This window comes from Podarcis gaigeae (assembly GCF_964106915.1).
Source record: "Podarcis gaigeae genome assembly, chromosome: 4".
NCBI lineage: Eukaryota > Metazoa > Chordata > Lepidosauria > Squamata > Lacertidae > Podarcis > Podarcis gaigeae.
In genome coordinates, this window is record NC_139677.1 from 85,541,040 (window position 1) to 85,567,908 (window position 26,869).

At 44.0% G+C, this 26,869-nt stretch overlaps 2 protein-coding genes across 4 annotated transcripts in view; both read right to left on the minus strand.

Moving 5' to 3' along the window:
• Positions 1-10,451, minus strand: part of CUL5 (cullin 5) — a 35,688-nt gene extending 25,237 nt beyond the window's left edge. Inside the window, exons 1-2 of one of the 3 annotated variants that reach the window (XM_083736510.1) lie at positions 9,994-10,451; positions 1,220-1,329 (exon numbers count right to left, since the gene is read on the minus strand). In XM_083736510.1, coding sequence (XP_083592636.1) covers positions 1,220-1,329; positions 9,994-10,017 — 134 coding nt within the window. In that variant the 5' untranslated portion in view covers positions 10,018-10,451. Of the gene's footprint in view, positions 1-341; positions 1,330-9,993 lie in introns of all 3 variants that reach the window. The other 2 variants (XM_083736511.1, XM_083736512.1) reach the window with 2 other exon arrangements.
• Positions 10,452-16,487: 6,036 nt separating this feature from the next.
• RAB39A (RAB39A, member RAS oncogene family) lies at positions 16,488-26,415 on the minus strand. The gene is made up of 2 exons (XM_083737394.1): positions 25,945-26,415; positions 16,488-18,830 (listed from the first exon to the last, which is right to left on the minus strand). The coding sequence occupies exons 1-2, from the start codon at positions 26,289-26,291 to the stop codon at positions 18,404-18,406; spliced, it is 774 nt and encodes a 257-aa protein (XP_083593520.1). The 5' UTR covers positions 26,292-26,415; the 3' UTR covers positions 16,488-18,403.
• Positions 26,416-26,869: the final 454 nt, after the last annotated feature.

The following is a 26,869-nucleotide window of genomic DNA, read 5'->3' on the forward strand; positions in this document are numbered from 1 at the left end:
AGTAAACCTACTGAAATTAATGAACATAAGTTAGACATATCCATTAATTTTAATGTGTGTACTCAGGGTAGGACTACATCTACTTCAACTTAATCTGCCACCCATGTGACTGCCAAATCCTCTATGGCAATCTGTCTTGCAAAGATGTCTCATATGAGGTTTCACCTTTGCAAGAGCTGGTGATGAAATTCTCAAGACTTCTTGCCCCCGATTGCTTGCCCCTTCCCTCTCAAGTTTGCCACACTATTTTAATTCCACTTAGGAAAGAGTCACGTTCATCTGCTCATTCTAAGCACACATTAAGAGAGAGAAATCATATTAGGGCAAGCCCACAAGCTTACCTAAGAGCAGCAAGGCCCTCTGGTCAGCATGTATGGTGTGTTACACACTCAAGTAAGCTCACTTGCATACAAGGCATGGGTACCATCTCTCCTATGAACATATGATTGCCCATGCATGTGTCTCCATCCTCCAACCTCCCAATCTTCATCTCTCAGCTCAAGGAACATTGGCCGGAGGGGTGGGGTGGGGGAGAGAATGTCAGGAAAAGGCTTAACAGCAACTCCCTTTTTTGGCAAGAGCAACTTGAGGGGGAATTCATAGCCCTGATAGCCAGGGGCTTGCTAGTTCAAGTGACCATTACAGCCCAGGAAGCAAGCCCCGTCTACTGCTAGTCTTTAGAAGGAAAAACCCTGTCAACAAAAAATGGAACAAATGTTCTTTAAAAAAAGGGTATGTGTGTCCCATAAATACGTCCTGAAATCCATTTGTGTGTGTGTGTGCATATTTTGTAAATGCAGCACTGCTAAAAGCTGCTATTAGCTTCGGAAATTGCTCTTTTCAGCATATTTTCAGCTCTTGAGTAAAGCACTGATTAGAATTTAGATGTCTGTTGACAGAATAGCAATAGATTGTGCTATATAAAAATAACTGTCCAATCATTTTATCAGAGAAAAATTATGAATGTGGAATTGAATGTGGAACCTATGAGCACAGTACATCAATACATAACAGTTTAAGTAAATGATAATCCTAAATAAATCACTTCATTACCATTCTAATTTTCAAAGTCAATTGCTAGCTATCTTGAAAACAAATGAGTATCCTAAGAAAGAAGTCTATTACAGGGTCTTTCCTTAAACAACTGTTTCAACAAGATATTACAAACCATTACCATTGTTCTATTACCCAAGAATTACAAATGATACACACTACTTACGAAAATAGATCAAACCACTGCTGTTTCGTGACAGATTCCTGGCGCAAAAGCTTCAGAACAATGGGGCGCATGAAATCCCATTTGTCTTCAAACTGAAGTGAACCTTTATTCTTCAAGAAAGAAGACAGCATACTTGAAATACAGGTCAAATAAGCATTAATCTTGCAGCCCAGTCCTATATATGTTTATTCTGAATCCAGTCCATTTTGCTCATTGGGGCTTCCAATTACATGTGCACTTGGGTCCACCTGTAGTCAAATAGATCAACTAGACAACCACTTCTTTAAATAACTCATTGCATCTTACCCTGTGAAGTTTCATGATCACACCGTGTTATCTGCAATCCTCAGGGGAACAAACTTAGTAGAAATCACAGCACACATTGGTTTTCCCAGGTTCAGACTTCAAACATATTGAACTAGCTATGTTTTAAAAATGTCCCAATGAGAGATTCATCTCCTCTCCCCCTAAGCTGTATATGATACTCCAGCAGGTACATTTAAGTAATAGTCCAGAACTTAAACAAGAAAGAAGCTTTTTAAGTCATGAGCCACAAAAAGGGGAGACAATGAAAAACTGACAAAATGCATTTTCATTGTTTTATTTATCTGCATTGTGTTGGAGGTTTTCAAACACCACTGTAACCTTATAGCACTAGGGATATGGACTAACGTATGCAGCACATTTTAAACTTGGAAGCAGATTCTGGAGTACGAAATTCCAGGTGAGGTATGTGCACTCTGTAATCCAACTGATATCCAACAAAAGAAGGTTTGGGTCCATTTAAACACATCTGAACACAGTGCTCTATTGCTCTCAGTCTAACATATTCAGTGTGTCAATATTGCTGTTTTGTTGCAAAAAGGTATGGTAGGAGGAAAAATACATGCAAATATACTTGACACTTAAAATGTGCCTGCACTGAACCCTTTTCACAAATTCTCATGTTCTTGCTGATAAAGAAACACACATAAAAATTATTCTCCTTCAAGCGAGAGTGATAGAGCTACAGTGGAAACACCACATCTACCCTGTGATCAGGAAATCCTATTGCAGTGGAGACAGTGGATGCAAACTGAGAGGGACAGAAATCCATGTGAGAAAACACTGTATGCAGATACAAATGACACACTGCACTAACCCAGACATTCATTCAATCAAAGCGAAAGGACTAGGTATTCAAGTTGACTAATAATGATAATTTTGATATGTTGCCATACTAGGAGTTTGGATTTTTAAGCACTGAAAAATTAAATGCAACGATATATCATGAGCCTCAGAAATTCAAAGATCTCTGCTGGATCAGAGTGAAGGCTTGTTTCCCACAGTGGCCATCACCAGACGCTCATGGGAAGCCCACAAGGACAATTGCTCTCTCCCGCTGTTGTTCTCCAGAGACTAGCGACCAGTTTAAGAGAAGGGTTAAGACATTCACAACTTTTCCATATTTAGACGGGAGAGGAACAGGAAACTGTACGGCATTCATCCAATTTCTGCACCATGCAAGAAGCAAACACATTGTGCATTCAAACATATTGTGCTCACAACTTAGACTCTATTTACCCAAACTTTCCTTTGATCTTTTTACTAAGCATGACTTCATGACTTGCCTTTAACTGGTTACTTGCACAGAGACTTTAAAACAGGGGTTTGCAACCTTTAAGACAAAAAGAGCCACTTGGACCCGTTTCCGAAGAAAAAACAAACTGGGAGCCGCAAACTCGTCATTATAAAAATAACTTTTTTGTCACTTTTTTATTATTTCTTTGTTTGACCCCTCAGAATTACTCCTCCTCATAGAAATAAACGTTAAATTAACAAGTTACCTTTTTGTGTATGTGTGTTCTTCACTCCCCTTCAAAACAGTGACCAGCGTACATGCCCCCTTTCAATGTAGTGACCAGCGTACATGCCCCTTACAATGTAGTGGGCGGGCGGACGGGCGGGTAGGTGACATCGGGACGGTGCGTGACTAACGCACGCACCTCCCCCATGCAACGTCACAGCCAGTACAGCGCCCGCTGCAGTGGGGAGTGTCAGGGCGCACAATGCGCCTCCTCCCCTCGCTAGTATCCGCCCCAGAGCCGTGGCAAAGGTGTAAAAGAGCCACATGCGGCTCCAGAGGTTGCCAACCCCTGCTTTAAAAGATAGTTATCTTTATGAAGATAATGAATTTTCACAAAATTGAAATGCCAGACACTTGTAATATAACTTCCTTTACTATTCTAGGTGCATTTAAATGAGTGAGAAAAAGCAGGCGCTTCATCTCAGGGTCATGGGTTCGAGCCCAGGTTGGGTAAAAGATTTCAGCATTGCAAGGGGTCCCTTCCACATGGTCCCTTCCAACTCAACAATTATATGATTCTATGGCATCTTATGGGAGAGCAAAAAATGGCCACAAATGAAGGGAAATGTAATTGCTGCAACTTGGCTGTTCCTCAACAGTTTTCTTCAAATATAGCTAGCTTATGGAGCAAGCTAGTTGCATTTAACGTATCAACATGGAGAAAGCCCATGCTAAATTTCAGACAATCTGAACAAATTGCCTGGATTTTAATAACACGGAGAATGTTCTGCATTTACAATGATATAAAGTTTCATTACCTATCCACCTTAACTGTACTGGCACAATTATGCCTATATAACAAGTTGCCATTACCTCATTCCACAAAGCAGTAATACAAAGGGACAAAAGGGAAGAATTCTAGCCAGTCTTCTAGCACAGCGTGGCAGGCAAAATTTTAGCTTTTTACCTTAAGCAACTGCAGGTAGCCTATTGTGACATGTTGCAGAACCTCAGACTCTGAATACCTTCTGCAAACATCATTTTGTCCCCATCCACTCCAGTCTTCCTCATAGGTAGCTGAGAACAGCAGCCCTCCACCCCACCCCAGGCAAGTTGATTTGCAGTCTTTTCTAGGAAGAGAGAAACTAGCACCTAAGGCACATCTACACACACTCTCTATATATATATATTATTCTACATTATTATTATTAATATTATATTTTAGAACGTGGTTTGTCTCAATGCATTCAGATGCCACTTGAGATATCATCATCAAATTTGATGGATCCCAAGATGGAGGAGAATTTTCGTTTATGTTTGGAAATGGCTGCAGGCCATTTTGAATCAAAATGGTAGACAGAACCATTGCAACCTGTACCAGTTTGGACACATTTGAAGATAGTGGGAGTGGGAGGAGGTGCTATTGTCAGTGGAAGTGGAGATGCCATGACCCTGCAACACAATGAACTGGGACACCCTGGGGGGAAATGATATCGGTGAGGAGTGGGCAGGCATGCCTGGCACAACAGTCAAGTACATACAGCAGCAGTGCAGGAGCCACCCATTATGGGTACAAGTCTGCTGGCTGCAGAGGTTTGCTTCACCAGTGGGTTCCCTGCAAGGAACACGCTGGTGAAGCAGCACCCACCCACTAGGCTTTAATTCTCTTGCTCTCTGCAGTGCCTGTGGAGTGGGGGGGGGGGGGAGTACAATGTCTAAATGCCCTGCTCCGCTCCTGACTGTATAGGAATTTTTAAAACCCTAAATAAGCATTAGTCCTGTAGCCAAAATGATTGGGGCTCAGGCCCAGTTTGGGTGTCGCTCAGGTTGGGGCTGATCTGGACTCTCAGATCAGGCCAATGAGAGAGTGTGCACTCACCTAAAAACAAATTACCTATTTATAAAACTCAGTAATTCTTGGTTTCATAGAATTTCTGAGCAAGACTGGTTAATATCAGCTAGTAGTTAACATTTTCATACAAATACATATTGCTGGGATGAACAAATTCACTATGTATATTGGCAGAGAATTTAAGAGGAACTGTTACTCAGATGTTGAGCAGATGCCAGAAGCTACTCTGATACTAAGAAAACATTTTATCTACCCATTTTATATACCCATGACAGCATCATATGCTGTGGTTATTCATGGGAGCCTTGTACACTAAATACTAAGAATTTACTGATGTTATTGGAATCATATATGCTCCATTGACTACTAGGGTTCACATGGCTTTTTTATCACTGTATTTGTTATAGGAGCCAACATTATAGATGCCTGAAACATGAAAAATAAGTCCAAAGACTGCTTTAATATGGCTTCATTGCAAATCAATGGAATTCTGGTCCTACGGTTACAACACATTAGCATCTGTTTTATTGCTGCATTTTATTGCCGAAGTCAAAACTTAGGGAGTTTAGCAGGCGGTGGTGGTAGACAGGAAAGTGACAACTGTCTAATTTGCAAGACTGACTTGGGCTAGGAGATGGAGTCAAGAAGCAATGACTGGGCGACATAGGAAATCAGGGGTTATAGAGAGGCTGGGACAAGTGATGATGGCTGCTACAGACTGCACCAGTGAGGACCCTAAGAGAGAGAAAGAAGCCACAATATATTTGTATTGTGGCTTATTGAGATGTCACTGCACTGTTGTCAATGAGACATACTCCTATGTAAATGAATACCTATTCAGCCTATAGCTGTTAGCCATATGAACACTGTCCATAATGCATTCACTTAGGCCTGGGCATCTTAACAAACCCCACAGACCCAGCACTTGGTAGCCAATCTCAAATACCTGCCTCAGGCCTAAACAAGGAAAGGAGATGGATTTCACCACCAGATGGAGAGGGAGGCAAAGACCAGTGGTAAGGCAGGGAATGAGGGAGGCAAAAGGACAGAAAGCCAAAAGGGAAGTTCATGACTGGGCATATTTGTCCCTTTCGTATACTTATAGCTTCTGAGTAGGAAGGAAGGGCTGATCTGCACTTGTGAGGCTGGGTGCATGTTCTCCGTAATAAGGTGAAGAAAAGGGGACTAAGTTAGAAAAACAGCCAATGGTTATTTATTTAACTTCTTGTTTCTCCTGCCCTGGTCAGAGCAAAAGAACAAACTGATCTGAGCTGGCTCCTGCAGACTAAGCCAAGAACCTGCCTGCGTTCAATAGAAAGACAAGAAGAAAAAATGGCTCTAGAAAGAGAGCGAGAAGTGCCTGTCTGCTAGTAGAAAGAACGGGAGAACTCCAACTAGATGGTGACGTGTAAGGAGAAACAGTGTATTTACCGTACCTAGTTTAATAGCTCAGCCTATTCCAAAGCCACATGGTAACATTTACAGGTAACTGGGAAGCAGTTCAGAGGTTGGGCTTTATTTGCCAAGAATGCTATTGTGCACGGATGGCAAACTTCTGTACCCTCTGGGGCAATTAAAGTTCTTCAGACTTTAAAGAGCCAGTGCCATTAAAGCCAACCATACATGGTCTGGCTCTATTACTAAGTTGACATCCCCCAGCACATACACTCAGATGGGGTGTCTTCATCATCACAGGTAATACAGATAAACTAATGTGTGTTTCCTGAAATATCCCCTCACAGGGTTAGAGAAGAGTCATCAGGTGGCCAAATAAAGATACCTCCGGGGGAAGATGAGGCCCATAGGCCACTGGTTTGCAACATGCTCTGGAAAAGGGAGTTTGACAGATGGATTACAGCCATCAAGGCCTCAACATTTCAATGTGGTATCACTATATATTTCTTGGAAGACTTCTGAGGTAAGTGCCTCTTTCTAAAAGCAGCCTCATATTTCACTTCATAATCCCAGTCCTATCAAAAGTAAGATCAAAAGCATAAATATTTCAACCTGCTTGATCTTAGGTTTGAATATACTTAATTTTAATGTTGCAGATGTTTTTAGAGTATTGTTTCAAGAAGAAACCACTATACTTCTACATGGGCACTATTTTACATCCCTTCTCTTGGTTATAAAGGTAAAGGTAAAGGTACCCCTGCCCGTACGGGCCAGTCTTGCCAGACTCTGGGGTTGTGCGCCCATCTCACTCAAGAGGCCAGGGGCCAGCGCTGTCCGGAGACACTTCCGGGTCACGTGGCCAGCGTGACATCGCTGCTCTGGCGAGCCAGAGCCGCACACGGAAACGCCGTTTACCTTCCCGCTGGTAAGCGGTCCCTATTTATCTACTTGCACCCGGAGGTGCTTTTGAACTGCTAGGTTGGCAGGCGCTGGGACCGAGCAGCGGGAGCGCACCCCGCCACAGGGATTCGAACCGCCAACCTTTCGATCGGCAAGTCCTAGGCGCTGAGGCTTTAACCCACAGCGCCACCTGCGTCCCATCTCTCTTGGTTATACATACCTACAAATTCAGACAAGGGCAAAACATAAACCCCTTTCATAATTTTCAGGAAACAGTGAAAACTGAAATTTCACCTTCACGAAACAACCTATTCTGATTATATTTTAACTTCGAAGTATCTGAATTAACTGATGGATAAATGGCATTCATTTCTCCAGTTATGAATATCTTGATATGTACAGGAAAAAGGCATAGGTTAACTTTCACAAGAGTATACTTTCTCCTGAAAGTTATTACAATAATTTAAAAAATCTATTTATCAACAAGAGGCAGAAAAGTAAGTCTGTTGTCCTCTCTCAACCTATCATTTGACAGCAAGATGATCAGGGGACAAGAGTTATCAAATAAGTCACTTAATACATTAACACTTTTTCAATGGCTTGGGCTTGCACATTTTGCATAAAGCAAATAAGTTTTGGCTATTGTATTTTTATTTTGCTATGGCAAAATAGCTTATAATGTTATCACATGTTTTTATCTCGTATTTAGGATTTTTTGCTGTATTTTTGTTTTAAACTAGAGATTTTAGTTATTTTTAGCATCATAAACATCCAATAAGCAAATAATAAAATATACCTATTTGTTCTACAATCTCTTACAGCAGTGTTTGGCTTAAAACAAGTTCACCAGACATCAATTTTCAAAAATGCTAGTGCCAACCTGCTTAATGCATAACACCCAAGCCTGGTGATTAAATGACGATTTGTTACAATACCTATCAGGAATGGAAAACATTCTAAATTTCTTTATTTCAGTCTCAGAGTTTGGGGACAAAAATAAAATTTAATGGGTCAGCCACACATAAGATTGGGGCAGGGAAAAATCTTGTTTGGATATTTCTCCAGCCCTACCCTCAATTATTGCCACTTTGCTATATACCAGGAAGGGCTAAGGCTGTATCCTCCAGATGTTGTTGGACTAGAACTCCCACCACTCCAGGCCACTGACTATGCTTGCTGTGGCTGTTGAGAGTTCACAATTTCCAGAGGGTCCCACATTGGCTACCCTCTGCTATTCACAAACACATACAATCTTGCGCACACACAAGCTGCTACATCTGTGCGTTTTAAGAATACTCTCCCCCCACATACTCACTCTCACTACCACCCTTCCTGCACTATTTTCCTTTGACAGCTTTTTACGCCTTTTGAGATTTTTTTTTCAGCATCTCCAATCCTCAACTCAATTACAATACTGAGCACTTGTTTTTCTTTTATGTCCCCAAACACACTCACCCACTCACTGCCTATGCTCCTGATTTGTTATCTAATTTGTTTCCTAGCTCCAGTCCTTCTGTTCCTAGCCTGAGTTTTACCTGCCTTCTACAGCTTACCCATCCTCTGCTTTCAGTTTAATTAATGAAAGGATCCCAAACGTGGAGTGTAAGAGCACATTAAGGTTTGTAGTATTTCATCACCCTTCTCAGTCCATGCTTCCAGTTGAAGATGGAATTCATTTACATCAGAACAAACTAGTGTTCAGAAGCAAAAGGCTGGCACTTCTTGTAGGATACATGGAGTTCAAGGGGAAAGGGCAAAGGATAGCAACTGGGAAGCAGATGTTAACTGCCCTGCGATCTTTTGATGAAGGGCAGTGTATAAATCAAATAAATAAATAATCATAATAAATGCGCAAAGGCACCTCCAGCAGAAAATTTTGGATATGATTAAGGGGAACAAAGCGACTGACAACAAATCTGATTGGGGGGGGCAAAATCCAGTGGGAAGCTGTCCTGCATATGCCCCACTTAAAACCCTTGATGACTGGAGGAGGGTAGAGGCTGGGGTGCAGAGAATACATTTAGGACACCATGTCTTAGAGCACTTGTCATTTTCCTCAAATGCTGTTTCTTCCCCTGCCTTCGCCCTGCAGGACACAGGGGCTGAAATCCAGAAAAACCTTGTGAAGGGAATGCAACACTCCCTTCACCTTATAAGATGTTCCAACCTTCAGGCTTGTGGCTCTACCCCTTCCTACCATGTAACCCTAACCCTGGCAGTCGGGTCTCTTTAGGCAGGCACCCAGAAGCCGATATGTTTTGCCTATGATACCTCTGCTTTGTTACGGCGGCGCTGCAATAAGCCAACGGGGGTGTTTAACTGCATCCTGCCGAGATCCAGAGCAAACTTGTCGGAAGTGCTGCTCGGTGCTTTGAAAAAAAACAACACCACACACACAGCACAGCTATATATATACAGCACATTACATTACATATATATAGCACAGCACATTATATATATATATATATATATATATATATATATATATATGTATGTTTTTAAAAAACACACCACACACACAGCACAGCAATATATATATAGCACAGCACATTACATTACATATATATAGCACAGCACATTATATATATATGCTTTTAAAAAACACACCACACACAGCACAGCAATATATATATATATATAGCACAGCACATTACATTTACATATATATATATATATACACACACACACACACACACACACACACACACACACACATATATATCCCTCCCTCTCCTTATCAGCCAGGCAGCTCCTCCCCCCATATCACCCAACCCCCAAAGGCCGGAGGTTCCCTCAGGCAGGCAAGCCGCCCAACCAGGCCGGGGGTTGCCTCTCTCTCACCTTTAACAGATTAGACGTCGCCATGTTCCCCACAAAACACACAACACAGAGTGAGAAACAGGCGCCCTTGCGGGGCCTTCACAAGCCGGCGGCGGCGGCAGCAGCTGCAACCCCGTCGTCCGGGGCTGGTTCTTCGGGCTGGGGCCGCTTTACATGGTCTCGGTCGCCCCGCGCGGGACGGAACCGTGTGGGGAGCCTCGGCTCGGCGTCCACCCGGCCCCCTCAGCCGCTGGGCGACGGGCTCCTCGCGGCTCCCCTGCCTCGGGTCTCAGCGCCTCATGGCGGAACCAGCCCAGACAGCGGGAGACTCCGGGCACTGGAAGAGGAGGAGGAGGAGGAGGAGGCGGCGGTAGCAGCGGCAGCGGCCCGGCTCCTCGCGAGGGGCTGGGCGAGCCCACATGATGCGGCGCCGAGGAGCCGGATGGCCCGCCGCCGAGAGGGGAGAGCGGCTCCGGCCCACAGCGGCCCCTGCAGGGCGGAGGCCGCGCCTGCCTCGCCTCCTGCTCTCGGGCGGAGCGCAGGCCTCGGTAGTGTTCCCTCATGCTGTGGCGAAGGCTGCCAGCTGCCCGTGTGTGTGTGTGTTGCTGTGGCAGCATCGTTTTTATTCGCACACCGCCTTTCCATGCTCCGAGGCGACTTACCAGCATCGTCATAATGCAGTGGTACCTTGGTTCTCAAACTTAAATCCGTGCTAAAACCAAAGCGTTACAAAACCAAGGCGCGCTTTCCCACAGGAAGTAATGCAAAATGGATTAATCCGTTCTAGACTTTAAAAAACAACCCCTAAAACAGCCATTTAACATGAATTTTACTATCTAACGAGACCATTGATCCATAAAATGAAAGCAATAAACAATGTAGTAAAGGTAAAGGGACCCCTGACCATTAGGTCCAGTCGTGACTGTCTCTGGGGTTGCGGTGCTCATCTTGTTTATTGGCCGAGAGAGCCAGTGGTCATGTGGCCAGCATGACTAAGCCGCTTCTGGCGAACCAGAGCAGCACACGGAAACGTCGTTTACCTTCCTGCTGGAGTGGTACCTATTTATCTACTTGCACTTTGATGTGCTTTCGAACTGCTAGGTTGGCAGGAGCAGGGACCGAGCAACAGGAGCTCAGGGATTCAAACTGCTGACCTTCTGATCAGCAAGTACTAGGCTCTGTGGTTTAACCCACAGCGCCACCCACGTCCCCTAAACAATGTAGTGCAGTCACGCAATCAATCAATCAGAAGCTGAGCTGGGTTGCACACAGTCATAAAAACAAAAAGAGCCGCAAAAATGCAAAATAAATAGCAAAAACAGACAGACCTCAGTGTAACACTCAAAACGGAAGTGTGGCACTCAAATCAGAAGTGTAACACTCAAAACGGAGCATGTTTGGCTTCCAAAAAAAGTTCACAAACTGGATAACTTACTTCTGGGTTTGTAGTATTTTGGGTCCCAAGTTGTATGAGTACCAAGGTGTTTGAGAACCAAGGTACCACTGAAGTCATAGTCTTATTTATATGTGCCCCCACCCATCTGACTGTGTTGCCCCCAGCCATTCTGGCCAGCTTCCAACATACATAAAAGCAAAATAAAACATTACACATATAATAATAATAATAGATTTGCCCACAACTGCGAACATAGCAAAAAAAAAAAGTAGTCATAGAGTTGGAAGGGAGGGACCCCAAGCATCATCTAGTCCAACCTGTTGTAATGTAGGAATCTCAGCTAAACAAAACCATAGAATCTTAGAGTTAGAAGGAACCCCAAGGGTATAGTCAGTTATAAGCAATAAATATAACGCCTCAAAAAGCACACGGCCAAATCAGAACAATTTCTACTTATATCATCATCAGATCTAAAAAATAAAAATATGAAAGGTTAATGTCCATAACAGCAGCAACAATGGTATCTGAAGAAGTGTGCATGCACATGAAAGCTCATATCAATAACAAACTTAGTTGGTCTCTAAGGTGCTACTGGAAGGAATTTTTTTTTATTTTGTAGCCACAACAATAAAACTCCTAAGCAATACTGTTCCGCAGCCTCCGCTTTTGTAGCTGGAGTCAGTCCCAGGCCAGATAGGAAAAGGCCAGCAAGGCAGCGATCAGGTCTTCCAGGATTCACTGCCACAATGTATACTTTAATCTGATGGTTTTGTTGTGTATTTTAATGACAGGTAGATGTTTATATGTGCCTTCCTCTGCCCCAGCTGCATCCAAACATGTCTTTCTTTATGGCGGGCGCTGCAACCTCCCAACATTTTCGCTTCACCTCCAAAGGCACACACCTCCAAAGGCACACTCCTCCATTGTGTCCTGAGACAGACGGATGCCAACAACAACAACATTGTGTAACTGGGTGTACCGGTAACTGGTCTTTATACACTGGGAACTGGATAGAAACCTATTTTGACATTAAGCAAAATAATTATTGTATGGTGGTACCTACATCACCAACTTGAGCTGGGGTAATTGCCACTAGTGGCCCAAGTGCCCTCTGGCTAAGAGTGCCTTTTACAAAGCATCATCTGGTTTTCCAGCTACAGCTGTTCCTGGACAGGGGGAGCCTGACCATTGTAGTCCATGTGTTGGAGCCCTTGAGGCTGGAATGCTGCAATGAGCTCTGGGGGGGGCTGCTCCTGGGCCTGGTTCAGAAGCTCCATAAGAGCAAAAGGAGAGACCTTCTGGATCAGGCCAGTGGCCCACCTAGTCCAGCATCCTGTTCTCATAAGTGGGCACATTGGCATATATAGTAAGCCGTTGTGTTGCTATGTTGTATTTCTATTGCATATCTCGTCATGGAAATAAACACTGTCTACACGGGTCTGCCATCCAGACCCTGGCTTAGCTTTAGCAAGGTGGCCACATCACATGTCCTTCTTAGACCATGCTCTGGAACTCATTGTCAGTTTGCATTTCTTGGTACAGAAAGTATTGGTTTAAAGTGTAGAGATCTTTCTTATTCTAATTGATTCAAGAGGCTTCTGGAAGCTTCTCTGTGTGGTGCAAGCTGGAAGTTTCCTAGCTGACAAGGAAGTTTCTATTCTGCCTAAAAACAAGCTGAAGGTTCCTAATGTTTGGATTTATTCCTTCAGGGAAGCTGAGTACAGCTAGTTTAAACTGATTCTCTTATCTCCTTCTGTCAATGTTAATGCTGACTATAATAATGAGGTCAGAAGGAGCCTGGGTTTCACTTTCTCTTCCCTTCTGGTGTGGTGTTCTGTATATAGTGTTAAGGTTTTAGTCTTATTGTAAGTTATTGTAAATTTAAGTTAAGTCTGCTGCAACTGAATTTCTTATGGACAACGTCAATACTGAAAATGTATGGATTTGTGGCCATTATGCTCATGTGCCTTCAGCTCTGCTGGATGAAATCATAATTGCCTCTGGTCTATTTGGGGGGGGGGGAATCCTGCAACGTGCTAATTTTTTGTTACTCTGCTAACTGTATGTTGGAATGTGCTGTATGTTGGATCAATAAATGAGCAGACTTCTTGACACTCAATATGGCACCAGACTGCTGATGTGGACTCTCTAATTTTGAACAGAAGTTGCAGCTAACAGTGGCAATTGTATACATGTCTACTCAGAAGTAAATTCCACTGTATTCAGTTGGTCTTATTCCCAGGCAAGTGGGTATAGGATTGCAGCTGAAATAAAAAATGTAAGGTCTTATATATATAATAAATTTTCATAAATGTACCAATCTAGCACGTACATAGATATGGGGACCACATGTCTGGAGCAGCACAGGAAGACCGCCCTGAAACCATTTTAACTCCCCAACTGACCAAATGTTTGCTCTGCAAGGAGGGCTGGGGGGGGGGGCAGAAATAAAGAAATCACCATCTCAAAGGAATAGTCAGACTACCAGGAAAGGCAATCACATAAGGCATTATCAGATAACCTGGCAGACAGGAAAAACTACAACATTCAAATTTCTGTTGTAGACCACCTTTTCTGTGATGTAGGTATGATGTTTGTGCGGGGTGGTCTTGGGTTACATCCCTTCTGTCATATATGTATGATGTATGGAGGGGTGGTCTTGAGCTCCAGGGCAGGGAATTTAAAATGTCTATATAAGGGCAGGCACACCTTGGTTCTGGGTCCTCCTCCTTTCCTGTGTGTGAGGGGAGCACCCTGTTGCAACAGTTCAATAAAGATCAGGTTTACTAGCTGCTTTGCTTCTCAATATTATCTGGTTGGCCTGTTATTTTCTCTGACCGATGGAGAACCTACAAAGGACTCTATAAGGGTCTTGTGTTCCCCATAAGGGAAGATTTTTGTTTATTACATAGCCTACGCCATTGCAGTCAGTACTTTTCGGATAATATCCCAAGTATACTTTCCTAGGTGTAAGCCCCAGCGAACACCAGTTAGATAGAGAGCTAGTGTAGAGTAGTGGTTAGAGTGTTGGTCAAGGACCTGGGAAACCAGAGTTTGAATCCCCACTTAGCCTGGAAGTTCACTGGGTGACTAATCTACTTCACACAATTGTTGTGGGGATTAAATTAGAAGGGGATTATATATGACATCTTGAGCTGCTTGGGGAAAAGGTGAACTATAAATGTAATAAATAAATAAACACAGCAGGATTTACGGAGTAGACTATACCATCAGAAATTATGCTGGATAAATACAGCAGGAAGTGTGAGCGCTGTCTTATGATTCCCAGCTGAATTCTTCAGTGCAACTTCAGAAATAAAAACTAGTAAATTATGTTTGAGAGACCATGCTGCATAAATTGCTCTACAGTGTTTAACATCCCCATCACCCACAACCTGTGCAGTGTTTGAACTTTGTATTGAGAATTGTAAATGCATCCCAGTCTTTTGAGCCATAGCATTCTATAACAATGCAAACTGCATCTTTCTTCCCCACCCCCTTGAAAATGATTGGTGATGGTATGAATTCTTCTGGTGTTTAAACCTGAAACACAGAAGTATCTCTTGAATATATTTACCTCATTCCACTCACATACAACTGACAGGAGATGCCACGCGAAGAATGCCAAACAAGGAAACTTAGACCAAAAGCTTTGATGTGGAAATAAATCAATACTCCTGCACATGGATATATGTGTGTGCATGAGTATTCCTGGGAAAGATGGATGAGGTGGGTGACAGGAAGCACGCAGGGGCAAAACATCTCTTCTAAGCATTTCAGGGACTGCCTGTGCAATATCATTGGTCCATGTAGTCCAGTGCCAGTTACTTTTGACTGCAGCATCTCAGGGGTGAGTGTGGAAATATTTTCCAAACTAGCTTCGAAAGAACATGTAACTACAGACTGAACTTAAGGCAGGCCTAATGCAAAAGCTGTACTCTTTTCCCTAAGTATGGCACTACTGACTGCTGAGTTTCTCTGATCTGTGTGATTCACAAGGCATGCTCTTAGAAACTACAAAGGTATAACTACAACACTTTTTCTGCCAGTAGACAGATGGTCAGAGTTTTTCCTTTAAACTGGCTTCTGGTCACTCTAGCTTGACCAGTTTTTCCTGCTGTGCTTTGTGCTCTTTCCAAATGTGGCTGAGACAGAGCAGGAGGAAAATATCAGTGCCCCTATGGCAATGGTTGCAGTGACCATGCTTCCTTGTCTGTGCCTGCAAACTTTTCCATAATGCACATGTCAGTTGTGTATTGCACTAGAAATCAAATCTCTGGGATATACAGTACTTGCATGCCAAGATGACAGGCTGGCCACATAAGGTTGATCAAAGGTGAAATTATACAATGAAAGCACAGCAACGTGAATACAAATTTAAATCAAAAGTCTCCAGTTTTGTTTCAGGAGTTCATCCTCTGTATTTAATTAGTGAAGGGATTGGTCACGATTCCCATCACGGCTGGATGACTTTCTCGTATTTTGGATACCACCGGTTCACACAAGAGGAATGTATGACTAATTAGTTTGTTGGTCGTGATCCTTTTATGGGCTTATTTGCAAGGCCGGCTGAAAGGAACTTCTTATACTTGGAATTATGTATTTACCCATTAGGCAAATTAAGTGGTTTATTTACACAGTTGGCAACAGAGAAAACTATTTTGTATCTAAGCCACCAGTAGTTACATAGATGGTTGAGAGAAAATACGTTGTTGTAAACAGTGTTTCTTCCATGCACTTTTAAAGATTCAGAAATATATTGATGTTTATAACATTTTCCCCATTGCTACAGGAATATCAAAAGTGATGGCGCAACTGTATTCGGTTTACTTCCTATACATTTATTACATGAGCAAAGGAATGCAATAGAAGAGTACATGGCACTGATGCAAAGCCCATATGTGCTACGATTTGCACAGGGCTTACCTGTGTATATAAGCTTTCCCATACATGCATGGAGCCTCCCCACCATTTCAGTCTATGGAGAGGCCCTGGTGGGAAGGAAAACTCGATGTTTGCAGTGAAGTGGCACAAGAGATGACAGAACAAGGCAACACTCTTCAACAGGCCGTTTCCCAGAAATAAGGCCAAGTGAATCAAATCTGGGATTCATCAGGCATACAGTACAGTCCATAGTTTTATTTTAACCTCTTTTCAAAATGTGATGTCTTAAAAGCTTGTACGTAATAAAAACAGTAATAAGAGCATTGTAGAAAACACCTTACTGCTAAGCATTTTTCCCCCTGTGATAGATAAATATCTATATATATTGTTCCCTTGAGTCATAATGAAAGCAGTGGTTTAAAAGTGAAAGAGGAGGCCACTCAAAAATAAGCAAATGGCTTCTGTGTAGACAGGGGATTCCCTAGGTGCGCAGAAATGCACAGGGTGTTTTTTTTTTAAAAAAAAGACATAAAAAAACTAATAACATCCTGGCAGGTATCCATGATGTTACAAGATGTTGGCGTCAGCTGGCAGTGGGGAAGAGTGTAAAGAAACCAGTTGATCAGACTGTCTTCCAGTCAAATCTATGGCTGAGAGCAGTTTGAGACAGTCACGGGTCGGCTGAAAAGCAAATAAAAGGGGGAAGAGGGCAAAGGAAGATAGGGAATAGACTTGTTTTAAGCATTAGTGGCTGAAAACATAAGAGAGCTTGTTTTCCCCACTGAATTTTATTTACATTTGCAGCCGTCATGCACATCAGAAAGGAGGCAGGGATGTCTTTATTGGATGCACGTTAAATGTTTGGCTTCCCCACCAATTCCAAATTCCTATATCATCCGTCATCCGTGCGTGTGCAATGGCAGACTCAAATGTACACAGCAAAGTGAATGTGGTTTCAGTTTTCCATTCGGATCAAATCCAGTTTGAGGGAAAACACATCAAACAGCAGTATTGCTTCAAGAAATGGCAGGGTAGATATGCATTGTGGCTGAGGTTTCGAAAGCCAGCGATGAAAGCACACTGGATGCAGAATAAATGTGTCCTTGGCAACTTATAGTGAGAAAAGTGCCAAATAAATATAATATATAAATATCTCCTGGAGGAAGGAAATTAGGAGGGATGCCTCTCTCACCTCCTGGACTCTCACTGCTTCTGCTTTAGTTATGAAATACTCAGCTTTGTTGCTGGTAGCATTGTTGCATGTATTACAGCAGGGGAAGAATCTTGTGGATATGTTTAGGGGTTGCCCAGTATTGCTTCCCCAGTTTTGCAATTCCCCGCCCCCCTCCTTGAGGGTTGGACAGCAGTACAAAGCTCTTGGGGGGTGAGAATACACTGCACATTTTTTTGGAAATCGTATCACGTCCAGCCCAAGCAAACTGATTCACTGTGAAATATAAAGCTCCCTATTATATGATACAAATAAGCAAAACATTTACTGGTAACTTCCGTTCTGTGATTTGGATAGGCCACTACGTTCACAAACAGAGTCCATGATCCCATGTAGGCTTATGCAACGTGATCAAAGCATCAAGGACCTCCTCGAAAAAATACACGAGGAACCAGAGGATTGTTGCAGAACTGCACGACTTTTGCTGCAGATAATTCATGTAATTTGCATATCATTTTCATGCACAGAGTGGTCGCCAAACCTCAGGGTGGCGGATATGCCGCATTTCTCGTGACAAAAACCCATTGTTTCAACATTCTGAAAAACTAGCAACAAAGGCTGAAGAAACCTGAGACTGCTTTTTTTTTTAAAAAAAGAAATCTTTGAGATATACTTCAAAAAATCACAAGTGGAAAACAAAGCATCCCAACTTTTTTTTTCAACCTGCCTCTTTGTTTTCATTGTCTTTGCCATCCCATATTTAATTACCAGAAATGCACTTTGCTTTTTAATCAAAAGCTGTGAGTCTCAGGATCTTTATAGGAGCGTGCAGGCCACACATAAGTACTGTAGGGGCTGTAAGCAACTCAGTGGATATTGCTTACCCCTGATCTAATGCATCTTCATATATAATATTTTGTATAACCGGGCCCTGTTCTCCAGACACCTGATATACTACGCTTCTTTGGCATGCAAGCGATTTAGCAAGGGCACTGGTCTCCGAGTGAGGTAGCCTCCTCTGAGGAATGTACAACATTTGGAACAAAGCCACTTTTTACCCCTTCCCACCCCTCTTGCATCGAAATGTCTCCTTTTTTCACAAGTTCGTATATGTCTTTAGTGAGAACAGTGAAGGATTCTTCAACATTCGTGGCTTCTTTGGCTGATGTTTCAATGTATTTCATGCCACAGGCAGATGCTAGTTCCTCAGCTTCCTCTCTCGTAACCTGGCGCTGTGTCTCCAAGTCGCATTTGTGTCCCACGAGGATAAACACAATCTGGAAAGGGTGCACATGCATCTTAGCTTCCTGAAGCCAATCGTACACATGCTCAAAAGAAGACCGATTAGTGATGTCAAACACCAGCAAGCCTCCTACCGAATTTCGGTAATAGGAACGCGTGATTGACCTGCAAAACAAAAGGGGAGAAACATGCTCAACAGGAAAGAACGTTCCAGCTTGTCTGCGTTTACTTCTTTAAAGACAGGAGTATCCTTGTGAGCTGGAGAAGATTTTAGAACAATATGAAATCCTGGCATTTAAAAAAAGACAAATTAGAAGAATTGCTCTAATTCGGTAGCAGTAGTCAGTCTTTTTTTGCAATTATTCTACAAATTATGTGAAGAGAAAATAGAGAGGCATCTGATGTGAGGTATGGTGCATATCTAACTTTCCCTTACCCTCCTCCCCAGCAATCACCAATAGTTTTTAAGCTAGAACACCCACACACTACAATTCCCAACAAATTATGGTTCCCAGGACTATTTGGGGGGGATGCCATGTGCTTTAAATGTATGCTGTGAATGTGACCAAAGGATGCAACAGAAGCAGGATTGCAAGCCTAATTCTCTGCAATTGTCAAGCCAGCTCACTGTATAGGATGCGGGTGGCGCTGTGGTCTAAACCACTGAACCTCTTGGGCTTGCCGATCAGAAGGTCAGCAGTTCGAATCCCCACGACGGAGTGAGCTCCCGTTGCTCTGTCCCAGCTCTGCCAACCTAGCAGTTAGAAAGCACACCAGTGCAAGTAGATAAATAGGTACCGCTGTGGCGGGAAGGTAAATGGCATTTCTGTGCATTTTGGCTTCCATCACGGTGTTCTGTTCACCAGAAGCAGTTCAGTCATGCTGGCCACATGACCCGGAAAGCAGCCTGTGGACAAACACTGGTTTCCTCAGCCTGAAAGCGCGAAACCGTCCAGGGGTCCTTTACCTTTATGTATTTAGATAAGGTTTCTTTTCCACCTTTCAATGGAATGGCAGTAGACAGTCTCGTGGGACAAAGTTATGGAGCTGTCCCTCTTCCCACCAGCACTTGGTTGGGGCTGAGCAGGGCAGTGGTTTGACCGGGGCTGGGTAGGTGCACTGGCAGACCGAGCCACTCTGGGACTCCCATCAGTGTATGACCTTGCAGTTGCCCTACCCCTGGTCCCATCAAAGTTGCCAGCATAGGGAGGTTGGCTCCACAGGTCTGCCCACCACACTGGTTACTAATACATCTGAACAGTCCTCAAGGTCACTTGTTAAGAGACTGTGATCACACACACATCCACACACAAACCCAAAATCCATATAATCCACCAGTCTTAGTCACCTGGCTGATGGAAGGGACCAAAGTAAGTCTGTTCCCCTGAACCTCTGAAGTCCCATAACAACCTGCAGGTGAAACCAAGTGTTGTTTCTGGCAGGGAGGTGGGGAGCAAGCCCCCCTGCATCTGCTGCTCCTCTGGCCAATGGATGGGGCCAAGCTGGTCTCTCTTTTACCACGATGCTCTTCCTGGAAGGCAGAAAGTGCAACCTCCAAGTAAAGCTTGGTCCATTGCTTGGGAGCTATTCACTGAAACAAATGAGCCTGTCCAGAATTTTCTTGCTTAATATGAACTTTGATTGTAAATTGCTATGTCCTATTAAAATACTGCACACTGCTGAGAAAGTGGAAAGAATATAATTAGCTGTCTATTTTTTAAAAGCAACTTTATTACAGTGGTACCTTGCTTCTTGAACTGAATACGTTCCGGGAGTCCGTTCGACTTCCAAAACTGTTCAAAAACCAAGGTGCAGCTTAGATTGGGAGCTTCCTGCGCTCAAGTGGAAGCCGCATTGGATGTTGGGCTTCCGAAAAACGTTCACAAACCAGAACACTTACTTCTGGGTTTGCGGCGTTCGGGAGCTGATTTGTTCGGCAACTAAGCCGTTCAAGAACCAAGTTATGACTGTATTCATATCAGAATTTGCAGGTGTCCAGTAAAATGTACCCGCATACATGATCATGCAGAAGAATTGAGCTGTATGATCAGGTCCTAAGAGTGCATCTATATCAGATGGTTTTCTTGAGTATATTCTAAGTAGGGCACCCTGCCAGAGAGAATCATTGATTAGAATTGCAATCTTAGGTACTCTTACTAAGTCCTATCTAACCCCGCAATAGGATGTGTTTCTGAGCAGTTGTGCCTAGGATTACGCTGCGTTTTGTGTCAAGCAATTTGGTACTTCTTAGCTGACAGATGATGGAAAACACCTGATAAAGGGGGCTACGGTCCACAAAAGCTTATGCTATAATAAAATTGTTAGCCTTTAAGGTGCCACAAGATTCTGCTGATGTTCCCTGCAATGTTTCTTTATAACATGTATCTGAAGAAGTGTGCATGCACACGAAAGCTCATACCAAGAACTGACTTAGTTGGTCTTTAAGGTGCTATTGGAAGGAATTTTGTTTTGTTTTGACTATGGCAGACCAACACGGCTACCTATCTGTTTCTTTATAATGTGTGAGATGTGGCTAAGAATATGCTTGAAACATAAGCTGTGCCTCATTTGCCCTAACCTCTGCTGTGCTGAGGATTCCTCAGGCACTGACATAGATTTTCAAGCTTTTGGATGAAATCCAAAAGGCCACTTTAGGCATCCAGCAGCATTTTTATCTCTCCCCCACAACCCCAGAGCAGAAGATTTCCTGTGCTGTATCACATACCATTTCTGAATTTCCTCCAAGGTTCCAAAGCGTTTCCTGTGCAGGACTGAGGTGTTGATGTTTGAGAAAAGCAAGTATCCAAACTCACTCTGGGGGTGCCAAGAGCATTCTTTGGCATAGTTCGCTTGACCATGGCCTACTTGCAGAACTGTAAAAACTAGGAATTATCTTCTTGTTTTTTAAAGGGATTGTGAGGGTTTGTAGGATGCTGAAATGAACTTCTGTGTTTGCATGTCCAAGCAGGCAGATGTTACAGAGTTCCTAAGACCTATGGTATAAAAAGGTAAAGGGACCCCTGACCATTAGGTCCAGTCGTGACTGACTCTGGGGTTGTGGTGCTCATCTCGCTTTATTGGCTGAGGGAGGCGGTGTACAGCTTCCGGGTCATGTGGCCAGCATGACTAAGCCACTTCTGGCGAACCAGAGCAGTGCACGGTAACACCGTTTACCTTCCCGCCAGAGTGGTACCTATTTATCTACTTGCACTTTGACGTGCTTTCGAACCTATGGTATAGTGGAGAGCAAATGCAGCAGACTGCAGCTCAGAGCAGGAGGAATGATGTTATCTGGAGGAGCATTGTGGTAACTAACAAATCGCCTTGCTGTGGCAAGTGAATGAGATGATAATGAGGCTTTCAAGTTTCTTTGCAACAGATTAGCATAGAAGTCCGAGGATGGTGATAATAATAATAATCAAACAGAGGATGGGGGCCTCTTTGATGGGATTCCCTTGTCAAGCTAGCAATTTAAATGGCAAACTCTTCATTGAAAGACTGCTTGCTTTTGTAATTAAAAGGCAATGGTTGCAGTTCAGCCAACTGAAGATATTTCGTTAATGTTCAGTTAGTTTTACATATTGAACCTATGCAGTCAGAAGTTAAGCACCACTGATTTCAATAGACTTTACACCCTAGAGACTATGTATAGGATTGTTGCAGTTATGTAGATTCTAATAAAGTGGGTATTATGCTATGTACCGCAGTGTATGCATATAAAATGATGTCTCAGTATGGGTGCCTGAGTATTTTTTTGACTTTCCTTTAAAATGTGGCTGTAGTGGCTGTGATGAGGAGCTCCTGAACTTCTAAATTTACCACCAAACCACTGCCTGGGACTGTACCATTTTATAGTTCAGATGGGGAACTGCATGTCTGAATGTAGTGTCCTTGCCACAGAAAACTAACATTGGGTAGAAGGTTCTAGTCTAATGTTCTGCCTGAGCTGCTAGCTTTCTGCATTAGAGGAGTCAAGTCAAGTCTCACTTACTGTTTAACCCAAAGTTCATTGCAGCACAAGCTATCAAATGGGTAAACAAGCAAACAAGAGTGAATAATGGTTTATTTTTATCTGGCGGAAAAACTGAAAAACAACCCGCTATCTGCAGTCTCAATTTGTATAATCCTAGGAATTGTCCTGTTTGATTTATTTTCACAGCTGCAAGAAGCTGAGAGTATTTGAATGTGCAAACTTCCAATGTACTGTTTGACTGATCAAGTATGCATATAATTTTCCTTAGCAGATATTGAATGTTATACACAATAATTATAATAATGGTCTACGTGATAATTTCAATAAGACTAAATTTGTCATAAACCAACTGCTAAAGGCTAGTTAATGAAGCAAAAACAGTTTGGAGCCACATTTCTTCCAACATGTCTCTCTGACTGGTAAATTAGAAAGCAAACAACACATCTATATGGTTCATTGCAATATAGATTGACCTTGAGCATTGTTATGTTAAATTACTAGCTTACAATCTAGTACAATATATGAAGTCTATACTGGCCTCTCATTTTATTTACTTTGACTTGGATACAGACGTAGGCTGCAGTCCTAACCACACTTACCAATAGGCTGGCGGGAGCTTGTAGGCCAACAGATTTATTATGACATGAGCCTTCACGGTCTAGAATCTACTTCATCAGCTGCATGAAGTGTTGTTGGCAATTGGCAGAGGAGAAATGAAGCCAAATGGCAATGAAGTACAAAAAGTACGGTCTGTGCCCATTGAATGTAAAGATTAAGATAAGCAAAGTACGTGTTCATAACAGCAATGGTTGTTGATAACACAACCATCCCAACTTTGCTATGTTAACTAGCACACCTAGCGGAACAGAAAACCAAGGTTTGCCTTGGCAAACAGAATCAAACTGCCCCATTATTCACACAGAAGATGGGGAAAAGTGGAGTCAAACTGGCCCCCTCAGAAGCAATTCTGCAAAGGAAGCACACGGAAATTTAGGAGCTGGAATCAGCAGTTCATTTTAACAAGAGTTTGGGAAGCAAGGCAAAGGTACATCCTCCGACTGGGATTTCTTACCCAGCCACCTGTCTGGGGGATGGTTGCCCTTGAGTGGTGAAGAAAATATCTTCTACTCCTATTCTTATTGCTTCACATATCCAAAAAAACAAAAACAACAACAACAAAAAACCTAGGCCTTTTTCAAACTAAGTTTAAGTCTGAATATTATTCTGCTGCTGCGTTTTTATGCTTGCATTATTGTCCTGCTGCTCTGTTGCTGTTATTTTCTTGCTTGATTTTAGTAGTTTCACATCACATTTATTCTTTGTTAGCTGTCCTAGGAGCATCAACACTTGAAGTGCAGGCCTGGGGAACCAATCCAAGTGGTACCTCGGGTTACATATGCTTCAGGTTACATACGCTTCAGGTTATATACTCCGCTAACCCAGAAATAGTACCTCAGGTTAAGAACTTTGCTTCAGGATGAGAACAGAAATTGTGCTCCGGTGGTGCGGCAGCAGCAGGAGGCCCCATTAGCTAAAGTGGTGCTTCAGGTTAAGAACAGTTTCAGGTTAAGAACGGACCTCCAGAACGAATTAAGTTCTTAACCCGAGGTACCACCGTACTGTACAAGAATCAGACCAAATGTCTATTGAGTCCAGCTTCCTGTTTCCTAGAGGGGCCTACTTAGATGCCCAGGGAAGCCCACATGGAGGACCTGAGTTAATCTATGGAATTCCCTTCTGCAAGGGATAGTGATTGGCCACCAACTTAAATGGCTTTAAAAGAGGATTGGACAGATTTATAGGTGATTCGTGCAATGGCTAGGTTTTACCATCACTGTTGGGGGCATCATGTATCTGAATACACATTGCTGGGAATCACAAATAGGGAGAAAACCTTTGCATGCAGGTCCTGCTTGTGGGCTTAATAATAAAGTTGTTGTTGTTACTGCCAGTAGGCTCTTCTTATGCTCTTAATGAGGACAATATTCCTTTCCTCCTGTTGTTGCCCAAAGAGGCTTTCTGACTCTGATCCTGGAGTTAGTAAACAGCTATTATGATTAATAGCCCTTATCCACCATGAATTTGTCTATTCTCCCTTTAAAGCTGTCCAGTGGCACTGAGTCCCCCAAGTTAACTATGCACTTTATTTGGTCCACCATGAAGCCAAATTTGATGGTTCTTATTGTGAGAAAGAGAATCAATCAAACAAACAAACAAACAAACAAACAAAGCCTCCCTGAAAATAAGCCTTGGGAAGAAAGAGGCCTTGGATGACGGAGGCGCTGGGTGGTTGTGGACACAGGAATGGTTGTCGGAATACAACAGTGACTAATTTCATAGGGGGCTACCCCATTAGCCTGTTGGAACAAATACAGAAGACTTCCTTGGAGACAAGCAGATTTTGGGGGGTGGCAAAAGCTTTTGTGGTTTAGAACTTGCTTCATGGGATGCGGAAAAGAGATGAGGCCCAAATGTCCTGAAATGTGAGAGGCCCCGTTGTTGACATTTCTTCCTCTCTAGTGCGTATGTCCACGTGTGTCTTATCTATATCCCCACTGAGAACCACATTTCATGCACCCGATGATGAAGTCAACACTGGTCCACCAAAGCTGATGCCACACTCAACCTGTTTAGGTGCCACAAAGCACAAGTATTTTGCTGCCTGAGGCAGAACACTTCCCAGACAAACTGCATAGTGCCTGTAGGTGACCAAGTTATTTAAGCACCTGAGATAGAAAACCACACAAGCCTCTTTCCCTAGGGTTAGAAACACAGCCATCCTAAGTTAATTACTGCCTTCAAATGATCCCCCAAATCTGCCGCCTGAGGTGACAGTCTCACTGTGCCAAATGTTAGGGCCAGCCTTGGGGACTCTGCTCTTCTGCAAACCTAATTACACTGGTGTTGCTAGAGATCTGAATCAGCACATTCAAAGAAGCTTTTGCCAACATGATGCCCTCCAGATTTTTTCCTGACTACAACTCCCAACATCCCTGACCAATGACCACGCTGGTCGTGGCTGATGGAAGTTGTAGTCCGAAAACTGGGAAGACAGCAGGTTGGCTAAGGATGAATGCAAGAAGTTAACTACCTTCAAGGGGTTAACACGCACGAACACGCCCTGAGCGGGAAAGGCGGGTGGGGTTGATCCACGGAGCTGCTGATCTGCGGCGAAGAGCAGGCACTCTGCATATACTCAGAAGCCTCTTGTCAGCGTAGCGGGGGGGGGGGGAGAGATTCCGGAGACACCCCTTAGTTAAACAGCATGCATATTACTTAGGGGGCGGGAAGGGGCGCCTGCTATACCTGAATCTTTCCTGGCCCGCCGTGTCCCAGAGCTGCAGCTTGATCCTCTTGCCCGGCTCGATCTCCACCAGGCGGGAGAAGAAATCCACCCCGACGGTGGGATCCGAGTGCATGGGCCCCGGGAAGCGGCCCTCGGTGAAGCGGTGCAAAAGGCACGACTTGCCCACCGTCGAGTCGCCCAGCACGATCAGGCGGAACTGGTAGATCCAGATGGCTGCGTCCATGGCGCTCTCCCCGGAGGAGGAGCAGGCGGCCGGGTGGGCTCCGCCGCCGCCGTCCTCGGCCTTGTTGGGGCGCCTCCTCGGGCGGTGCCTGCACCGAGCTCCCACGGCCCCTATCCCAGGCATTGGCGCAGCAGGAAGGGAGGGACGCGCGGAGGAAGGGAAGCACGGAGGGCGGGACGGAGGCGCCTCTGGTCCGAGCGCGGGGACTCGACGAGCAGCGCGGGAAGGAGAAGGGAGCCACGGGCCGAGGCTCTCCCCGTCTGAAAGGCGGATCTGGGTATGGAAAGGGATGGCGGTCGGGTCTGGGGGGAAATGGAGCTGCCTTTGCTTACCTCCTGCCCTGCTAACGGAGAGGGGAAAGCGGAGGAGCCCAGACGGGGGGCGACGGAGCAGGGAGAGGATTCCAGGCGAGCGGATGGCGCGCCTTTGTTCCCTTCGATTGGGCGGTGGGTGGGCTTATTTTTTCCAGTTTTCCCCCAGTGGTGGCGGTGCTGGAGGAGGAGGAGGAGGAGGGCGGGGACTGCCCACTGCTTTGCTGCCACTGGGATGGGAAAAGAAGGAGGCTTTGAAATCGTCGGGTGGGCGTGGATTGGCAGCTTGGCTCCGCTTCTGTGCGAGGGGCTGCCGGGGCTCGGCATCGGTTTCCCCCTTTTGCTCCCAGGCTCCCTTTCTGAAATGGAGGGGACCCGACAAGCCCCTTT

What these genes read in the sequence shown, in the direction of transcription:
- RAB39A (XM_083737394.1), bottom strand. Translation starts at nt 26,291, where the DNA reads ATGCCTGGGATAGGGGCCGTGGGAGCTCGGTGCAGGCACCGCCCGAGG. An exon ending in GCGGGCCAGGAAAGATTCAG is followed by an intron (nt 18,831 to 25,944) that starts GTATAGCAGGCG and finishes TTTGTTTTGCAG; the next exon opens with GTCAATCACGCGTTCCTATT.